The sequence below is a fragment of the Halyomorpha halys genome, unplaced genomic scaffold (genome assembly GCF_000696795.3).
Source record: "Halyomorpha halys isolate HHAL.00 unplaced genomic scaffold, Hhal_1.1 Scaffold13.1, whole genome shotgun sequence".
Taxonomy (NCBI): domain Eukaryota; kingdom Metazoa; phylum Arthropoda; class Insecta; order Hemiptera; family Pentatomidae; genus Halyomorpha; species Halyomorpha halys.
The window spans coordinates 1,165,466-1,184,554 of NW_027104938.1; the positions used below are offsets into that span (position 1 = coordinate 1,165,466).

General features: G+C 29.3%; 3 protein-coding genes across 5 annotated transcripts in view; 1 reads left to right on the forward strand and 2 right to left on the reverse strand.

The window, feature by feature from the left end:
* Nucleotides 1–536: 536 nt before the first annotated feature.
* On the reverse strand, nt 537–8,457 carry LOC106679464 (E3 ubiquitin-protein ligase CCNB1IP1). Of its 2 annotated transcripts, XM_014418654.2 has the most exons (5): nt 8,213–8,457; nt 7,584–7,755; nt 5,432–5,523; nt 4,733–4,844; nt 537–939 (listed from the first exon to the last, which is right to left on the reverse strand). In XM_014418654.2, exons 1-5 carry the CDS (start codon nt 8,420–8,422, stop codon nt 878–880), a joined length of 648 nt encoding a protein of 215 aa, XP_014274140.1. In that variant the 5' UTR covers nt 8,423–8,457; the 3' UTR covers nt 537–877. The 2 variants fall into 2 exon arrangements, with proteins under 2 accessions (XP_014274140.1, XP_066902352.1); XM_067046251.1 differs by lacking the exons at nt 537–939; nt 4,733–4,844 and adding an exon at nt 5,019–5,187.
* A 376-nt stretch (nt 8,458–8,833) lies between these two features.
* Alg7 (Alg7 dolichyl-phosphate N-acetylglucosaminephosphotransferase) lies at nt 8,834–17,418 on the forward strand. 2 transcript variants are annotated; one of them, XM_014418665.3, is made up of 7 exons: nt 8,834–9,298; nt 9,406–9,526; nt 10,311–10,524; nt 10,618–10,849; nt 12,562–12,750; nt 16,407–16,635; nt 17,188–17,418. In XM_014418665.3, exons 1-7 carry the CDS (start codon nt 9,126–9,128, stop codon nt 17,260–17,262), a joined length of 1,233 nt encoding a protein of 410 aa, XP_014274151.1. In that variant the 5' UTR covers nt 8,834–9,125; the 3' UTR covers nt 17,263–17,418. The 2 variants fall into 2 exon arrangements, with proteins under 2 accessions (XP_014274151.1, XP_066902419.1); XM_067046318.1 differs by having other exon boundaries at nt 9,171–9,298; nt 9,389–9,526.
* Nucleotides 17,365–19,089, reverse strand: part of Rsph1 (Radial spoke head protein 1) — a 26,563-nt gene continuing 24,838 nt past the window's right edge. The window contains exon 6 of the mRNA XM_067046321.1: nt 17,365–17,453. Coding sequence (XP_066902422.1) covers nt 17,416–17,453 — 38 coding nt within the window. The 3' untranslated portion in view covers nt 17,365–17,415. The remainder of the gene's footprint in view (nt 17,454–19,089) is intronic.

A 19,089-nucleotide genomic window follows, 5' to 3' on the forward strand; every position in this document is an offset into this window, starting at 1 on the left:
CCGACGTTTCGACCTGAGTTTCAGGTCTTCATCAGGGGTTATGGCGTAGAAGGTAGGCCTGCAACTGTGTATTTATGTTGTTCTTTGCTGACCGTACCCCCCGACAAACTTCTCCTATCATTAATCTACGGTCAACTATCTACACCTCTTTACTTCCTTTTATTCTTCTATATCTTTATGTATTGTATGAATGAATATTTGAACACTAATACATAGTGCACTTAATTTGTGGCAGATTGTATGAATTCTCCTCAATAAAATAAAATATAAAGTTGAAAAATCTTATCAAATGTGCAGTCATACAATTCTCATATGTAAGAAAAAAACATTAATATCAAAAATTTAATTTGAGAATACACATAATACAGTTAGTTATTATTAATATTTCTCTAATTTCTCCATATTGTTGTTTAATGTTTCATTATACTACAATACACTCACAATCCATGATATTAACTATTTTAAAACAATCAGTATTACAAATCAGGATCTACAAGAAAACTTTAGCTCTTGGCTGACAGTGTTCTGTAAAAATATTTAAAATAAATCTGCAGTTTTATATCAAGTAATCTTTTGGTGTTTAATCCTTGAGTTACAAATCTGGAGGGATTCTTTAGCCATTCAAAATAATAAGAAACAAAAAAAAAACTATATTTATTTCTAATTATATATGATTGTAATGTTTTCAAGTTATATATTAATTGAATAGTATAAAAACAGGCTTCTATTTCCTTTCAAGCTACATCATATAATTTTATGCTCACATTTCAAGTAGAAGTAATCTCCTTATGTTTATCGAAATTGACATACATAATTTATTTGTTGAAATATGTTTATGCAAACATTAGATCTAATACATAACTATCACATATTATCTCTAATTAAATTTAGGACTTAATAAGTTATCAAAATGGCTAAGGTTTCTATACTGCAAAATATCTGCAACAAGAGAAATTGGAAGTTATTTATCTGAATTACAAGCATTAAAATTATAAATAAAAAATTAGAAATGAGAAAATCAAAATATTCTCGATCAAGTCCCTGTTAAAGAATAAAATTTAATTTAATGTATTATACTTCACACTTCAATTTAATTATGACAGTCAATTACTTGTTTGACTTTACAGTAGCAACATTATTAATAGATCATTACACAAGTCATTATATATTAATGTATGTTTTTTTTTTATTAAAGGTTTAGTAAAGATTTTCACAATACTAATACTGTAAAATATTTGTATTCCATATGTATTTGTTTGCCCTAATTTCAAATTTTCATCCATGCTGTGGTGTTCCCATCATTTCTATCAAATTCTTGAATTAGAAAATGTCTGGCACACATATATAAAATTTATTATAAGATCATTTATTGATGAGTACATAAAAGGAATGCCCGGGTGTGGTCAAAAGAATTCAAAAATTCTAACTATTTATTATGAGTCAACATTTTGTCCCACTTGTCAGGGCTTCGTCAGGACTAAAAAATGATACAAACAACTTAAAATAATGTAAATGAGGAGAAGATCGTTGGAAGTGTAGTCTGAGTATAGCACAAACAAGATGAAAAAAATTTTGGATTTTCTTTTTAGGAAGTCTGGTAAATCAATTTCAATAAATTTTTTGAGGTTAAAAACTTCCAAAAATTGATTATATTTGATTCTATATTTTCATTTTTGTTATACAACGTTTCGGGATGACTATACCATATTCATGTACTTGATATGTACCATACTCGAGTATATGACATGGTTTCCTCAGTGAAATTAAAAGGTCAACAAAAATGAGGTTTATTAAGATACAGTAGTCCCCAAAAAACATTGTATAACAAAAAAGAAAATATTGAATAAAATATATTCAATTTTCGGCTGTTTTTAACCACAAAAAATTTATTGAAATTAAAAAATTTATTTATTAGTGCCAAAATTTCGGCCAGAATTTCTAGCCTTCATCAGGGATAAAAACAAAAAACATGATAACAATCAATGAATAAAAGGATATATAGAATGATTAGAGTAAATAATTTTAGAGAATAAAAATGATTTACTTTAATTATTCTATATATCCTTTTATTAATTGGTTGTTATCTTGTTTTTTGTTCTTAACCCTGATGAAGGCTAGAAATTCTAGCCAAAACGTTGGTACTAAAAATAATTTTTTTAAGTTATTTTTATTCTTTTCTGACCGCACCCCCAACCATCTTCTCCTCATATATATTATCCACAGTCAACTATCTTCCCATCACTAGAATAATGTAACAAATTAAGAGAACAGATAACAGAAATAAAAGTAAACTAAGATAAGGATAACTAAGAATGATTTAAAATGTGTGAATAAAAAGTTTATATAAAAATTTATAAGCAAATTAAAGGAAAAAATGTAAAGTGGAAAATATAAATAAACTAGAATTACAAAAAAAGTATTAGACAGAAATTTAGTCTGTTTTGTATTTTAATATTTCTTTTTTATTTACTTTTTTTATTTATTATTTGTCCATTTCAATTAATTGTCTTACACATTTTATTGTGTTGTATATTTCTATATTTCTTTTTTATCTACTTTTTTATTTATTATTAGTCCATTTCCATTAATTATCTTATACATTTTAGTGTGTTGTGTATTTCTATATTTATTTTTTATCTACTTTTTTATTTTTATTTTCATTAATTGTCTTATACTTTTTTGTAATAATTTAGACTTCTTACAGTACATCTTATTTTTATTTTCTATAATTTTCATTTTTATGTAAATTTTCATATATTTTAATTTATTTTTAGCCATAATTTATGGCTAAAAATGATTTAGCCCTGCAAAGTGTGTGAAATGTTGGCTCATAATAAATTGTTTTATTACTATTTGAGTTCTTTAGCCCACACCTGATCCATCTTACTTTTATTTATAAAATTTATTAACTGGAAATTAAATTTCATTTTCATATTTGATTTTCTAATTTCGTTGAAACAATGGAATTTGGAATCTCTTGAAACTCATAAAGCAAACATTGACCTGATATTCTAGCAAAAATTGTTAATACTAGAAGATTGATAGTAAATACATACGACTGTATGTAATAGGAAGATAGTCCCAGTAAAATTCAATAAAGGTACAAAAAAGTCAACGGTTACCAATAAATGTTTTTTTTTTACTATTTTATACCTTTATTAAACGCCATACGAATTATCTTCCTACAAAAACAGAAATTCTTAAATTTTAAACTTAACCCTTAATTCATTAAATGTGTATATTAGTGTTTAATTACATTAATTATTTATTTAGGTATAATTAAATCCTTATTTTTATCATATTCCTATCATTTTGTTTTATTGTATCCTTTAACTGCTCTTTAGTTTTAATCCTCCTTTCTTTTTTTTATTCTTTATATTAGATATTATATATATCATTGTATGTAGTTTAATATTATATATTTTATTCCTTTTTATACTTTATATTGTAAGATTATTTTTAATCAAGTTCGCTCCATACTTATTACAAATTCATGAGCTCATTATTATTAATTTATTGATTGTAAATTTGTATCATTATTATTCACTTCTTAAGTTCTTATTTTTTTATATTTTACTTCAAGTATTTTTAATTAAATTGTATTTTTTTTATTGAATTATTAGTTTTATTTTTAGAAATTAATTCTTATTGTACTGTTCTATCTTATAGATTGTAGCACCATCCACAGAGCTCTAATAATCAAGAGTATAACTAACTCAACTTTCATTAATATTAGTTATTTTGGCATCAACCGATAGATATTGTCATCTGGTCGGACCAGATTGGATATATTTTTCTGAATAAATAAATAAACACAAATACAAAACAAAATAACTACCCAGAACTTTTAAAATTTATTAATTTTAGTCTCCTTATTCATGAATTGATACATTCAAAGGCCTTAAGTATTTCTTTTGACTCAAAATAATTATACCTATTACTCTCTTGTTAATAGAATTCAAAGGAAAGCAAACATTGTTGATTGTGAAATGTTTTATGAGCCATAATTAAAAAAAAAAATTAAAAATTGGTTTTTAATCACTGTGCAATTTATTTTTCTGTAGTAAAAACATTTCAGAGTGATTGTTTATTTTTCTCATGTTACTAAGTATTTTAAAAGTTGATATTATTAAATTATAAACGTTTCTTGAGTTATTGATTTTTTATGTACGTTTAAATTATCTACAATTTAAAGTTCTTTTATGTTTTAATTTAAGTGTGTTGAACTTTGTATTACATTAACTTCCTTTATATATGTTTTCATTAGTTTGTTTTGCTATATCTTCTTATTAATTCTTTGTTTTATTTAATGTGTATTCTGTTATTATTTTAGGACTTTTGTCCTGCTGTTATAATAAATTAATTAATTAATTAATTAATCTTATTGGAAGAAGATAGTTGACCATATGATTGGAGGAAGATAGTCCAGGTGGCAGTCAATAAAGGTTTCAAAATAGTAACAAAAAAACTATTTATTGCTAACCAACGTTTCGCCCCACTTTGCAGGGCTTCATCAGGGTTAATAAGAATGATGTTCTGATGCCAACGCAGTTTTAGGATGTCATTCCATTTTGAAACCTTCATTGACCGCCACCTGGATTATCTTCCTTCAATCTAATTAATTAATCAATTTATTTTGAAATTATACGGTCAATTATTTATATATTTAATCTCATTATATGCTGAAAAACTTTTATAATGATGTACTATTGTAAAATGTAATGAATTTTACCATCGATATCATCATCTATTGAGTCTGCAGAAAATTTTTGAAATAAAGAGTTGTTTGAACTGTGAGTATGTTGTCCTCCTTGATTTGCCATACATATGTTGTTATATGCTAACTGAAAAAAATAATTAATTGACTATTTAAATACTATAAAATGAAACAGAGAAACCATTTATTCCAAAAGGTGTGCTGTCCAACTATATTAAGTTGCTATCACAGCATACTTATAAGTAATAAAACAATTAATTTTTTAATCTTTTAATTAACAGGCATAGTTATACAGGCATACAGTTAATTTAAAGCTCTATCTAATGATGCAATGCACCTTGAAGGATTTTGCCCTTCACACAGACGTCTCTACGGCAGCATTCCTCCATCCATCGACACTCAACAACCAAAGGTCCTCTGCTAGAACCTGCATCCAAGAAAGTTAGATCTACTTCTGCTTCTTCTTTCACCTGCCATAATAATATAGCGATCGAGCGTGATTCTGACCAAACCACCTCCTTGCACAACCATCAGTCTAGTAACAGTACTTCCTTACAAAGTACTACATCCTTAACCCTTCCTGGGTTGTAGCAGTACAGATTTTAATTTTAATTTTTAATATAGTAATAGTAAAAATATTTATAAACTATAATCATTTATTTTTTATATCCATCTGAAATTAATTTTAATAATATTTAAAAAATAAGAGATTACCTTATATTTCCAAAGTTTCTTCTTTGTGTATGACAGCTCAGCATTTATTTTCTTAATTTCGCCTTCAATTTCCTTTATAAACTTCTTCATTTCTAAAATTTAGGTGCAATGGAAAGTATATCAATTGATACCTATCATATTTTATAATTTTTTTTAGGAATAAACAAAAATTATTAAGATCTTTTTTATAAAAAAAAAAAAATTGAACACTTTTTTATTTTCTCAAATACAGCTCTAATGATTTTTATTAAACTCCATACATCAATTTTTTTTTTTTCGATCCCTCTAAAACAGAAATAAAAGTTAATTAAAAAAGTGCATTTCTGTGAAAAAGAAAAGTAATTCGTGTTGGGTCTTACCTTTTACTACCTTTGGTATTTTAAGGTTACCTGTTATGTTTAATGTCATATATGAGCTATCCATTCTAAAAAGGAGCTATTTTAAGTCCGGAGGTGAGGGGCCTCCTCGTGTTGATACATCAATGTAAAATCAAGTTATCTTTAATATCAGTTAGGTCTTGTCCTCATTAAAATAGTTTAGCAGGAGTTAAATGCATAATTTAAAAAAAAAAAAATCTGCAGTATAGGCAACTAAATACTAAATACAAATATATTATATTAAGTATTTAAATTTTAAATAAATAACCAGATTTTAGAAAAAAAAATATAGACTCCGACTTGAACTGGAAAAATAGAAAAACAAAAAAAAAACCGCTCGATTTTTCTCGATTGGACGACATTGCGGTCCTTGGAAGCAACCAAGATAACATGGAAGACTCGCATATACTCTCTTATGTACTTATTGATTCACTTTTTATTTCTGTTTTAGAGAGATCGGAAAAAAAAAAAAAAAACATACTCTCTAGCCTTAAAATACCAAAGGTAGTAAAAGGTAAGACCCAACACGAATTACTTTTCTTTTTCACAGTAATGCACTTATTAAGTCACTTTTTCATTCTGTTTTAGAGGATTGGGAAAAAAAAAAAACATATACTCTAACCTTAAAATACTAAAGGTTTAATTAAATTAATCTTTATTTTGAGTTTTGGCAGACATATGTGCGTCTTATGGATCAAGAGATATATTTTTTCAAAAATCCAACATTTTATATGAACAACTAGAAATTAACATTTTGTGAGTTTATTTTGTTAAGTATATAAATATAATAAAAACTACTACTCCTACAAAGATAAACGTTATTAACTATTTTGTGGTAAATTTAACTAGCTTTAATTTGAGCGCTGGCAGACATCTGTACGTCCAATGGTTTCTGAAATGAGGTTTTTAATAAATCAAACTTATTGTCCAAACAACTATAAATCAATTTATTTTAGCAAATATCATGAAAACTACTATTCCTACAAAGGTAAAGGTCATAAACTTCTTTATAATCCATTCAACTAGCTTTAATTTGAGTGCTAATAGACATCTGTACGTCACATAGTTCCTGAGATATAGATTTCTCAAAATAAATTAACTAACTGCTGATATTTCAGTAGATTTTTAAGAAATTTTGCTTTTTAAAAAGCTATATCCCCAGAACTATTGGACGTAAATAGCTCTTTTAGGGCTAATATTTCAGCAAATTTACTCTTCTTAAATAATGCTCTCTTAGATTTTCTAGTGTTGTTGGTAGTTTTTAAGATACAGAGCTCCGAATGAAAAATTAAGGTTTTTTTAAGGTTTTGAAACAGCAGCCATTTTTCATTCCCCCTACCTATACTTAGCAGACTCATCAATTTTGACTAATAATTATAACTAGTTTTCCTTGATGTAATCAAAAATTGGGGTGAGATAACTGCCTTTTTTTCCTTCCCGGCTCTTGTACTAAATGAATGCTAGAAGAGTAGGCAAGAAACCAAGTGGGAGGCCAGAAACCAGATGGACAGACATAATAAACAAAAATGCGAAAGAGTTTTATGCAGCAAACTGGAAAGCAGTGGCCCAAGATAGGCTGGAGAAGGCTCCAGCGGCCAAAGATCTACAAGAACGGTAGAGCCAACCGAAAAACAAAATACATATATGTATCCTTGTGAGGAACAATGTTAATATTTGTTATTTCCAACCGAAGAAACGTGAAAATACGAATTTTTTTTTTTTAAAAAACTGTTTTTCAAAAAATAAAAAAAAATTTCATATACGTTCATACGTACCATTATTCTCAGTTTTTAATTTGGACATAGAATTAGAAGCGATTTTTTCGTACTTTTCACTTAACATCTGGATGTTGACTTTGTGCTTTTGTTTCATCTGGTAAGACCATAACTTAGTTGCAGTTATGACATAATCAAGAGCCTTATCTGGTCTGACACAGCTTAACATTAACTGAAAAAAAAATTTTAAGAATCAAATACATATACAAAAATCTATTAGTTATTATGGCGAATAAGTCATTACATGAAATAATTCAAAATATGAAGCACTCGGTTGTAAACCATGGTATCTGATATTTGTTTTAACTAAAAGTTTTTAACTACCCTGGATAATTTAGGATTGATTTAATTTATTTTCGGAGGAATTCGTGTTCCTAAAAGATTGATGTTGGCTTTAAGTTATGGCTGATGATTTCTTGTTGAATTAACGAATACTTTAACATTCCACAAGCTTTGTTTATTTTATCAGTCACCATGTTTTACGACCGAACGCATATAAGGATAGTATTTTAAAAATTCAATGTTTCCAATAATCAACAATTTGATTAATTTTACAATGTTATATTTATTGAATAAGATAAAAGTGATGAAAACCAATTCTAATATTTACTGAGAATATGAATTCTTACATCGTGAGGATTTATGTTGTTCTTAATTATATCTTTGTTCCTACATATGGGCTCGTTACAAACAGGACATTTAATTTTGTTTGGATTGTTAGCAAAAAATGAATTACCGTGTTCCTCACAAAATACGTGAGAACACCGCGTAATCCAAATGAATTTTGTAATAACTGCTTTGCAATCACTATAATTACAAAATAAATACTCGTCACTCATATTTAAAATTAAAATTATGTATTCTAAAATTTAGTCCTATTCGAATCGTAACTTAAGAAACAATGGCGCTAAGATTAAGGAAGTGAATGTTCCAATATTAAGTAATACTGAAAATTCACTTAAATTAATAATTTACAATTAAAATTAAATATTTGAATATCATAAATAAAGTAAATAAATAAACTAATAATAATAAATAAAGTATATATTATTATTTTGTTCAAATTATTGATACACTCTTTAAAAATATTTTTTCATTCAAAAGTAGTTGCACTTTAGCTTATATCTACTGATTTTAAAAACATTTCATTACCTTAATTGACATTATTTATTTTTTTTAATAAAAATTTAAATGATTTTAAAATTAATTACAGAAAGTCTTCTTTTAACAAATCTAAGAGGCTCTGAGGAAGGTTGTAAAGTGTTAGGTTATGTGTATTTTGAATCACCTATATGGGGTGTGATACGGAATATTAGTTTTATTACACTATTTGTCAATCTTTACGATCGAACTAATGTCAAGAATAGCATAAAATAATGGTTACTTGTTGTTCAAGTGAATCTTCACCTTCATACGCTATACCATGTGTGTCTTATCAGTTCAAAACACTCAGATTACGTGGACCAATCTTTGCTAATAAGGCATATTTTGAAGGTTGTTCGGTTTTATAGCATTTTGGTGAATTAAAACATCGTTTTCAAAATGATGCCGGAACATTTATACTCTTGGGAACTATGGTTCCCCCTGGTTACTAATCTTGTCCTCTCTGTATTCTTTTACTTTTCTTCTCTCAAACTCATTCCAACTCTAGCTCCTGCTTTCATAAAGGCGAATTTGTTTGGAATTGATCTGAACAAAAACTCAAAAGAAAAAATGTAAGTCGAATATCTTTGAACCTTAAGTTGATAGTATTTTCATTTAATTTGTTAATGATTTTACATTCAAGCTTCCATTGTTTCTTATAGTTAATGTATTGTTTCAGTCCAGAAGCATTTGGAGTCGTAAGCGGATGTATGTTTCTCTTAACGATGTTTCTTTTTATACCTGTTCCTTTTGGTCAAATAATTTTGAATAATGGAACAACTTCTTTTCTTTATAGTGAGGTGAGATAATTCAAGAGAAATATGCAAATTTAGGGATTGAAAATAAAGAAGTACCTATTCCAAGTTTAGTAATATGAAGCTGCCGTTGATGATCTAAGTAATAATTAATGTTATTATGGATTTTTAAATCTTATTCTAACATTTTAAAACTATTTTAATGCCATTTTTTTATTATATTGATTATCAGTAGATTTTATTTCTTCTAAAAATAATAATATTTTCTTCATTTTAATGAATTTAATTTTAATTTATGTATCACTAATATTCTGGAGATTTTACTAGTTTACCCGATTAATGTGTTTTATCTTTGTTTATCAATTATTTGTTTTATACATAAAATATAATTATTTCATCATAGTTTTAAATTAAATGATATATTAAATTGTTGTCGTTAAAATTGTTGTGATAGCGTAAATGATCTATTATTTATGATTAATGATTAACATTAAATGCCCTAGTTTATGTTTTTGGTCTGCATTAGGCTACAGACAAGGTTTTAAATTTAAGGAAACAGGAATTAGATTTTATATATATATAAATTATCCGATTAGCAAATAAAGAAGTAGAATGTTAGTTGGACATTCCTTGCAAAAAGAAAAAATATATAAATTAAATGTCTGTTTTATTAACTCTCACCATTATTCTGGCATGCTTTAAGTGGAAATACCCTAATTTTAATAAAGTAGAGATAAGGTGGTGATGGGTGATATAAAGGATGGTTGTATCTAAACTTATGACACATATTATATCTTTAAAACAATTCAAAGTAAAATTCTCATTTCAGTTTATAAAATTGATCGCTGCTTTGCTGTCGATTTGCTGCATGCTGTTATTGGGGTTCGCTGACGATGTCCTCGATTTGAGATGGAAGCATAAGCTACTCTTGCCTACCGTTGCTTCACTACCTCTCCTTATGGTCTATTATGTAACATTTAATTCTACATCAGTAGTCATTCCTAAACCATTTCAACCATGGTTTGGACGTTTATTGAATTTAGGTATTACAATGTAATTATACAACAAACAAAAAAAATACTTTTACAAAATTTATCTTCATATTTCTATCTTTACTAGCAGAGTGTTTTGTTTAGGTATATTTTATTACGTTTATATGGGAATGCTGGCTGTATTCTGCACCAATGCGATAAATATCCTCGCAGGAGTTAATGGTCTAGAAGCTGGTCAGTCTGTTATCATAGCCATTTCCATAATGTTATTTAATCTTTGTGAACTCACTGGTGAACTATGGAGGACTCATCAGTTTTCTTTGTACTTTATTGTACCATTTATTTTTTCATCATTAGCACTACTTAAATATAATTGGTAATTTCTCTAAATTTTCTGATATATTGAATTAAAAGAATAAATCAGACTTTTGTGTAAACTCTCTAATATTTGAGACTTTATGTAACTGGAAAAAAAAAATTGCAGTTTTTAAACTTGCTTTTAATTTCATTTAGTTATAATTATAGATAATATTAAAAAAATTGAGTGATTGAGAGTCTACCTAATAATTATTATTATTATTGTGTTTATAGAAAAGTACCCATCACACCTTTTGCTTGTATTTCTTGTATCCTTTCTTTTTTTAGTGATTTAGTCGTGAATTTATTCATGTGTCCTTTCCTTGAAAGACATAAGATTTTATTTTTCTATTGGCCAATAGACATTGAAGATCCTTAACCACATCTACCAGCTTCTTCCACTTTTGTCTATCTTGGACAATGGCCTTCCAGTTTATCAAACGGTGTTCAGCCGCGTCTTTCTTGATCCAGTCCACCTTTCTAAATTATCGCCTCCCTCTTGGTCAATTTCCTATTAATGAGGTGTTTATAGTTTAGAAAAGAGGGCCTGTCAGGTGACATCATGCCACATGTCCTGCCCATTGTAACCTTTACGCTTTCTCAGCGTATATCTCTTGATGCGTATCTCATATTAATTCCTCACACCTCTTCCTTCTCCAGATTCTTAATTTCTTCTCCCACTTTGGGCTCACTATCGCCCTGAGAACTTTATGTTCAAATTTTTCAATCTTTTTCTTAAGAGACCAAGTCTCATAACCGCATATAACTTTAGGTTTAATGATAGTATTGTATATCGTTAGTTTCAGCTTTCTTTAGATTTTTTTTTATCTTAGGATATGAACTACTAAAAAAGAAGGCCTTATTCACACTGAGGATCCTCTGGTTGATTTCACAAAGCTGATCGTTAATGTAGGTTACTGTACTTCTAAGGTATTTGGAGCTATAGACTTTTAGATGAAGGAGAAGTTGAATGTGGGTGCGATCAGTGATGCTGGTACTGGTACTGGTATTTGGTGGGGGGAACAAGTCCGACAAGTGGGCCTAGTGGTCTTTTTTCCCAACCCCTGGCGGCTGCCTGAGTTGCCGCCGAGTACTAACTAAGGTGGGAGTGTTAAAATTCATTCTTCGGGACCGCTGAAAAATGAATGTTAACTTCCCTAGGTGTAAATTGAACCCAGAACGTTCTGATCCGCACACACTGAGACTTATTAGTACCAACTTTTTGGCCAAAATTTCATGCCTTCATCAGGGCTTAGAACAAGATGTTATCTTGTTAGATAACAACCACAATTAATAAAAGGAATCACAGAATGATTAAAAAATTAGAAAATAACCAACATTATAGATAAATAAATATTGTTGAAAGACATGTATAGTCTAAGTTTAAGTAAGAGGAAATTTTTCAAAACAATTGTTTAGGACCCTGTTGGTACAAGTTTTTTTAGAAGGGCTCAGGGTCGAGGTTCCCTTTCTTAGAGAATGCTTAATGTTTGATAAGTCACTTGTGGTTAATAGATGCTTAGGCATCTCAAAATTACAATACTCGGAAATCTATCGAGTCTTCTGAGTATTGCCTAATTTAAAGAGGAACTAAACTGCTAAACTTTCTTAAACAACCTTTGCATCCTATCAATTTTCTAACCTATCCCTTATATTCATGCTTACTTTTCATTTATTATGTTTAGGATTTATTCAAGAATATATGAATAATATTTATGTTATATTTTTTAGGTATCCATCTCGTGTGTTCGTCGGAGACACATTCTGCTATTTCGCTGGAATGACATTTGCAGTCGTTGGAATCTTGGGCCATTTTAGTAAGACAGTGTTGCTTTTCTTTCTACCGCAGATTGCGAATTTCTTGTATTCTACACCACAGTTGTTCCATGTGATACCTTGCCCACGACACCGAATTCCTAAGTATGATTATTATTTTTATTTATAGGACGAAAAAAATCTAGTGGTTATCATCATCCAGTTGCTATTCATATCATTTGTAAGACTTTTATGCTGGATCTATACTTTTGCTACATTTTCAACACTTGTACAAATACTTAGTAAACAAAGGAAGCAACAAATGTCGGGAACCACTAGCTTGTATTGTCCTATTGAATTTTTTTGGCTATTACACTCAATTTACACTATTTTTATTGTAAAAAGGAACAAAATAACGATAGGAAAAATGAAAAGAAATGTTAATATTAGCAATTTTGGTTGTAGATGATAAAAATTCATATAAATAATACTATATAACCTATAAATTCAACTTTTATTCTTGAATTTTTATCAGAAATTTCCTTACTTAATTACCTAGACATGTCTTCATAAATATATATTTTTGATATATTAAATAAAAAATAAACTACTAAAATTAATTAATAAGATCTGAAACAATGTATTTACATTACCCAGTATTATGCCGAGCTGAAGTGGCTCTATCCATCCTTCCGATGCCAGTATTTCCTAGCTTCCTTCTTATTCCAAGCAATTAGTACTCAACGCCCCTCCTATATCCTAGAAAACCTGCAATTCAAATTCTCTTTCCAATCTTGTACTACCAGGTCCCGTTTATCTGACATCTACCCTCCACCTCACTGAACTGCTGCGTTTGATAAATTGTTTTTTTACCCGAGCTGCAGATCTCTGGAACTCCATTCCCTTAAACATACATTATGTACCAACACTTTTCTTGTTTAAAGCCCTTATATTTCACTATCCTTTGCTTCACCAATCTGACCTATTATTATAATCTTACAGATATTTTGTAATTAACTTTTTGTTTTGTTTTTATTTAGTCATTTAGTTTTTTAATTAATCTATATATTTTTCTCTCTCTGTATATAAGTTATAATTAAGCGTGGTCACACTGTTTTGAGGCCAATAAATGTTATTATAAAATTAAAATTGCTTTTGTAATTGTTCTGAAGGGACCTAGTCCCAGAATGATAAACTATTTTTCATTTAATTTCATTTACATTGAATCAATAGAATTTTAAAATATACGATCTTAAACAAGAGTTAATTATTGAATTCAAAGGTTGGGAAAACTCTTTAATTAATTTAAACATGAAGAGCACAAATATTTATCCGTTGTGAGTTCTAAAACAATGCAAACTGAAAACAAATGTGTGGATACACCACTACTACACTTTGATTTGTGTCCAAAAACCGACATCCATTGGGTCGGCCTCAGGTTCAGCCCAACTTGTAACAGCCAATCAAAATAACCCATCCACATGTTAGTGTGAATTTTCCATTGATTGTCAAACGTGTAGAGGCACCTTTATAATTTTGGAGAGGTTGTTCTTTTTCTAACTAGTGCCTGTGGAAGAGATCACAGTTTTGTTTTCTACCTTGACATTGGCTATTTCTTGTGTGTACTTGGGGTGCTGTTCAATGTTATGTCTTACAGTTAAAACTGATTGGCAAGTCTGACATTTCGGTGAGGATTTCTTCGCCATCAGGTAAATGTGGATAAGGTAGCAATATGTCCATGTCAGAGCCAAGAAATAATTACTTCTTCTCTCCTTAACAGTGTGGAATATAAAGCCTGTTTTTTGACCGTCCATTTGACTATTTTTAGCTTATTCATGTCTTGTTCCTTCCATATACTTTTCCATTTTTCCATACAAGTTCTCTAAGAGCATGTACAATTTTTGCAATAGTAAGAAAGAAACATCCCACATCTTTGGAATGAGTCTCAGTTGCCGCTTTTATCTACTATCTCATTGCCAAGTATGTGGCTTGGTACCCATACAAATACCACCTCAGTTTTGCTTGAAGTTTTCAGAATGTACAAGTAGTAATGTATTTCTTAGACAAAGTGATTTTCCAAAAACTAGTTTTTGAGACTATAAAGGGTAATTTTTTTATTTATTTTTTTTATAGGCACGGCAGACAGTGAAGTCTAAGGCTGTGCACGATGTACTACAGAAATTCATCATGCGTTTCTTGACGTGGTTTTAATAGGGTGGGTTCGTCACTCCCATGCCTATTTTTATCAATGCCACCCATTGGCTAACTGGCCTCCCAAATGCACGGTCGGGAGGCTGTGAGTGAGTATGTATAATTATATCTACATGCTTGAAAAAATTACAGATAGGGCCAGGGCTAGAACTCACAACCTTTAGGTTGGTAGACAAGCCCATTGCCCCGCTGCTACCGTCACCCCCTTAGGGAATCTTAATAGAGTAATTTCAGCAGCTGCAATGTCAAATGGCAGTGCTGTCAGAATTGGCTCTCAGTTTAGCTTTAAAAACTGATAGATTATTCAAAGTTAACCATAATGGTCCCTATTCATCTCTTTTCTCTCACTCCTCTGGCGTTCCTCAGGGTAGTATCCTCAGTCTCATCCTCTACACTGTACAGTTGACATCCCAATCAATCATAATAATACTAGCCTTACCATGTATGCTGATGACATGTGTGCTCGCAGTTAATAATAACCCTCTAACAGCATCTCAACACATCAAAACTCTCCAATCCTATATCACTAACCTTGAAAAATAATGCTGAAATGGGTGGATAAAAATAAATCCCATCTAATCACCATTACCCTTCATAGTAAATCTACCAACTGCCCTACAGTATCCTTTAATAACGTTGCTCTTACCCCTGTAGAACAGATCCGCTACCTTGGACTACATCTGGACAAACGACTAGCTTGGAATCATAACACAAGACTGAAAACATAGGAAACTGCATGTCATATTCCGACTATTACTATACTAACTAGTCAAATGGTCTAAACTTCCAATCTTTTACAAAGTCGGAATTTTGTATATTATATAGATATCATATTTTATATGTCATATAGAAGTTATTTATTTATTTTTTCTCTAAAGAATTATTATTTTTATCTATTTATTTTATTTTTATTTATATATATTATTTTATTATTCATTGTTATTAATCACAATTGTTCAATGTTTATAGTGTTGTTAATAGTTAGGGGTCTCTTTTGCATGACATTATTCCCACCACCCACCCCCCAATAACCAATTGTTAAACAAAAAAAAAAAAAAGAAATCTAACTGTTATAATATCTATGTAAGGCCGATCTGGTATTGATTAAAAAAAAAACACGGTTTATATGCAGGGTGTCCTAACTTAAAATATAACTTATGAATCTCAAAACAAGAAACCAATTCCCTATGAAGGTTTGTTTAGGAGATATTCATGTCTAAATATTCATTGTTATGCATTATTTAGGTTATAATGAAGAAATTAATATGTGTTCCAACTACAATATAGACGAAATGTAAACATGAACAATCATACTAAATGATGTTCAAAGTGATTACCTTAAGCATTAAAATAGGCTCGGTATCTATCTTATACAGCAGCAATAACTAGATTGAACTGGATATGTGTTATTGTTTTGCAAGTTTCAATTATCATTCTTCATAAAGGATTAAGGTCATTGACGGTCTAAAGTCGAAACTCGCTTAAACTTTTTGTTTAATGTCTATACTTTTTTTATGGCAACCGTTCATATTTTTAATATTTTCTTAATATCTAGATGTAAAATATCTCCACAATATGTACATATGTGTTTTATTTAATTTTTTTTTTAGGTTATCGAAAGCAGGCTTTCTCGAACCTAGTACAGTCCAGTTTTCTGTAAATGAAATCGGAGTTTTAGGTCATTTAGTTTTAAAACTATTTGACAAATTGAGCATCGCCAAAATCCGCTACGAAGGCAAAAACATTGTGATAAATAATTTAACACTTATTAATTTTTTATTGATAAAGTTTGGACCTCTTCATGAGTCACATTTAACTATTGCCTTATTATGTGTGCAGGTAAATATTGAAAAAATATTTTTAATATTTTACAGAAATCTCATTTTACTCTATATGTATCGAATTTAAATTGTATTATTTCATGAGAACTTTTTGAAAGTAAACAAAGATTCCTTCGGGATAAGTTCTTCAATAGGTTTCGTAGAAGTGTTACCTATTTTGCACGAGTTGTTTCACCGTAGTCAGGACTAAGATCTTACTGTTCAATATTATTGAATACAAGCTCTAGAAAAGAAATTATTTGTCAGTTCAATAATGATATTCTTTATTAATTATAGGACTTAAGACTTTAATTTTACAATTATTACATTGGATATAATACATACAGAAAAAAATCTAATTGGAAAGTAATTTGTTTTGTTTTTTGACTTAATAAAAATCAAATGTTCCAATAATCGATTTGTGGACCATATGTTGGCCACAACAATTAGAATTAACTAACTCATTTCTTTTGTTGTTAATATTGAATTGCTTTTACTTACGTAAAAATATTCATGCATTTTCTATTTTTTATGCTGATGTTCTATAATAATATATGAAAATCTTTTTCAGGTCTTATGTACCGGTGTTGCGTTTATCATCAGGTACCCACTAGCTTCGTTATTTTATGACATACCATTGTCTTGAATTATATCCAAACGGAAAATGTAACATAAAATAATAAGTAGGTATATTGTTATATTATTGAACAATTAAAAATAAAATGTATTTTTATAAAACTATGATACATAGTTGTTTCAAATTAATATATTTGTAGCAAAAAAATACAAAATTGATTCTTCATTCGTGTTCAATGATTCCTTGTTCAGTAACATAACCTAAAAAAAAAAAAAAATTAAGTATAATAATTCAACAAATTTAGGTTTATTAAACAGGAATTAATCAATCTATGTGAAGGTAAAGTTTATTTTTTGGGGTATTCTCGATCTTTAGTTTAACATGTGAAATATTTTCTTCTTTTAGCATGTTGAAACGATTTAACATAGTTGAGAGTCTGTCAATAGGTTTGCTAAATGAAGAATGATATCAGGCAACAGACCAGTTGACCTCCAAAAGATTATGACTGTTGTTTTGATAGGTTAGTTGGTTGTAGTTTATGTTGTTTTGGACGTTTTTAAACTCTAATAAAGTAATGGATAAAAATAATAATAAAGCAATGGGAGAAAAAACTAGGAGAGGAAACCAGGAACGAAGCTGTTGTAATTTTACTATCTCATATATATTACAAGGTTAAAAAAAAGTTTCTCAGAAAATCTGCAATAAGGTCCTATGCATTTAACATATAACGTGGATCTTAAATTAGGCTGCTATACTTATAATATTCAGCATGTTAAAATTTTTTACATTTAATACATCATGAATACCCCTAATGTTGTGCCAGGCTTCATATGTTAAAATTAGAGCCTCTAACTGTGAGAGCTCTCTTGCCAGTCATTGTCAAAGAAGAAGTCCTGTTTTAGTGACAGTCTCGCCAGAAGAGCCTAAGTATATCTAATCCGTACTTCAGAGGAATCCGTACATAAGTGTCCCTCATTTCGATAAGAGGGTATTGTGGTAATGAGGTTTGTGGAGTTCTCTCTTTAATTCTCTTATCTGCCATATTTTCTTCCCAATTTTATTCTTCTTTTGTTGGCAAGAATTTTGCTTTTGTATCAACCTTAATTATGAGATACCACCCTTCCTGGTATTCAAGTCTACCTGTGCCTCGCAGCTGGGAACCTACCTAAACTAAAGAATGTCCAAAATATTCAATACATAAATCATTCACAAACAGCTTCATTCCCTTTTGTACTTTTATCAGTCCAGGATGGAAGAACTATCTTGTAGTCTGTTCTAGCTTGAGTGAGAAGGTCGAGATTTATTATATGTCAGTCAGAGAAAACTAGTATTGTAGCATCCTACCTAGCAGTGTTCCTTAAATCTTGATTACTTTCAACTAGTTTACAAAACTTATAGCTGGTAAGTTGTTTAGTTTTATGATGATGAAATGTAAAACCTACTCTTCAGTAGCCAACTAGTTAGCTAGTTGAATTACATCTTCATGTTTCATACTTCTGTTGGTTTACTACATCAAGTATTTATTTTAATAAATAAATTGTAAAATACATCAAATCCTTTAGAAAAAACCTGGTGAGATATGCACATCACACAACTTTTGCTTATCTTACCCGGACAGAGCCAATGGACAAAATTGGAAAAGCCGTTTTCGAAATATAGGTATCTCGAGACAAATACATTTAGTTATCCATAAGCAAAAGTAGTGGGTGGAATCTGATAAAATTTATACAATACGCACTAAAACTGTTTTTTAGTAAATAACTGAGATGTATAAACATTTTATTAAGAACACTATTCTATTACAGATCAATTGCTTTTATAACCTCCTCATATCTGCGTATATCAAACATATGATATTTTAAATGAGGAGAAGATGGTTGGGGGTGCGGTCAATGA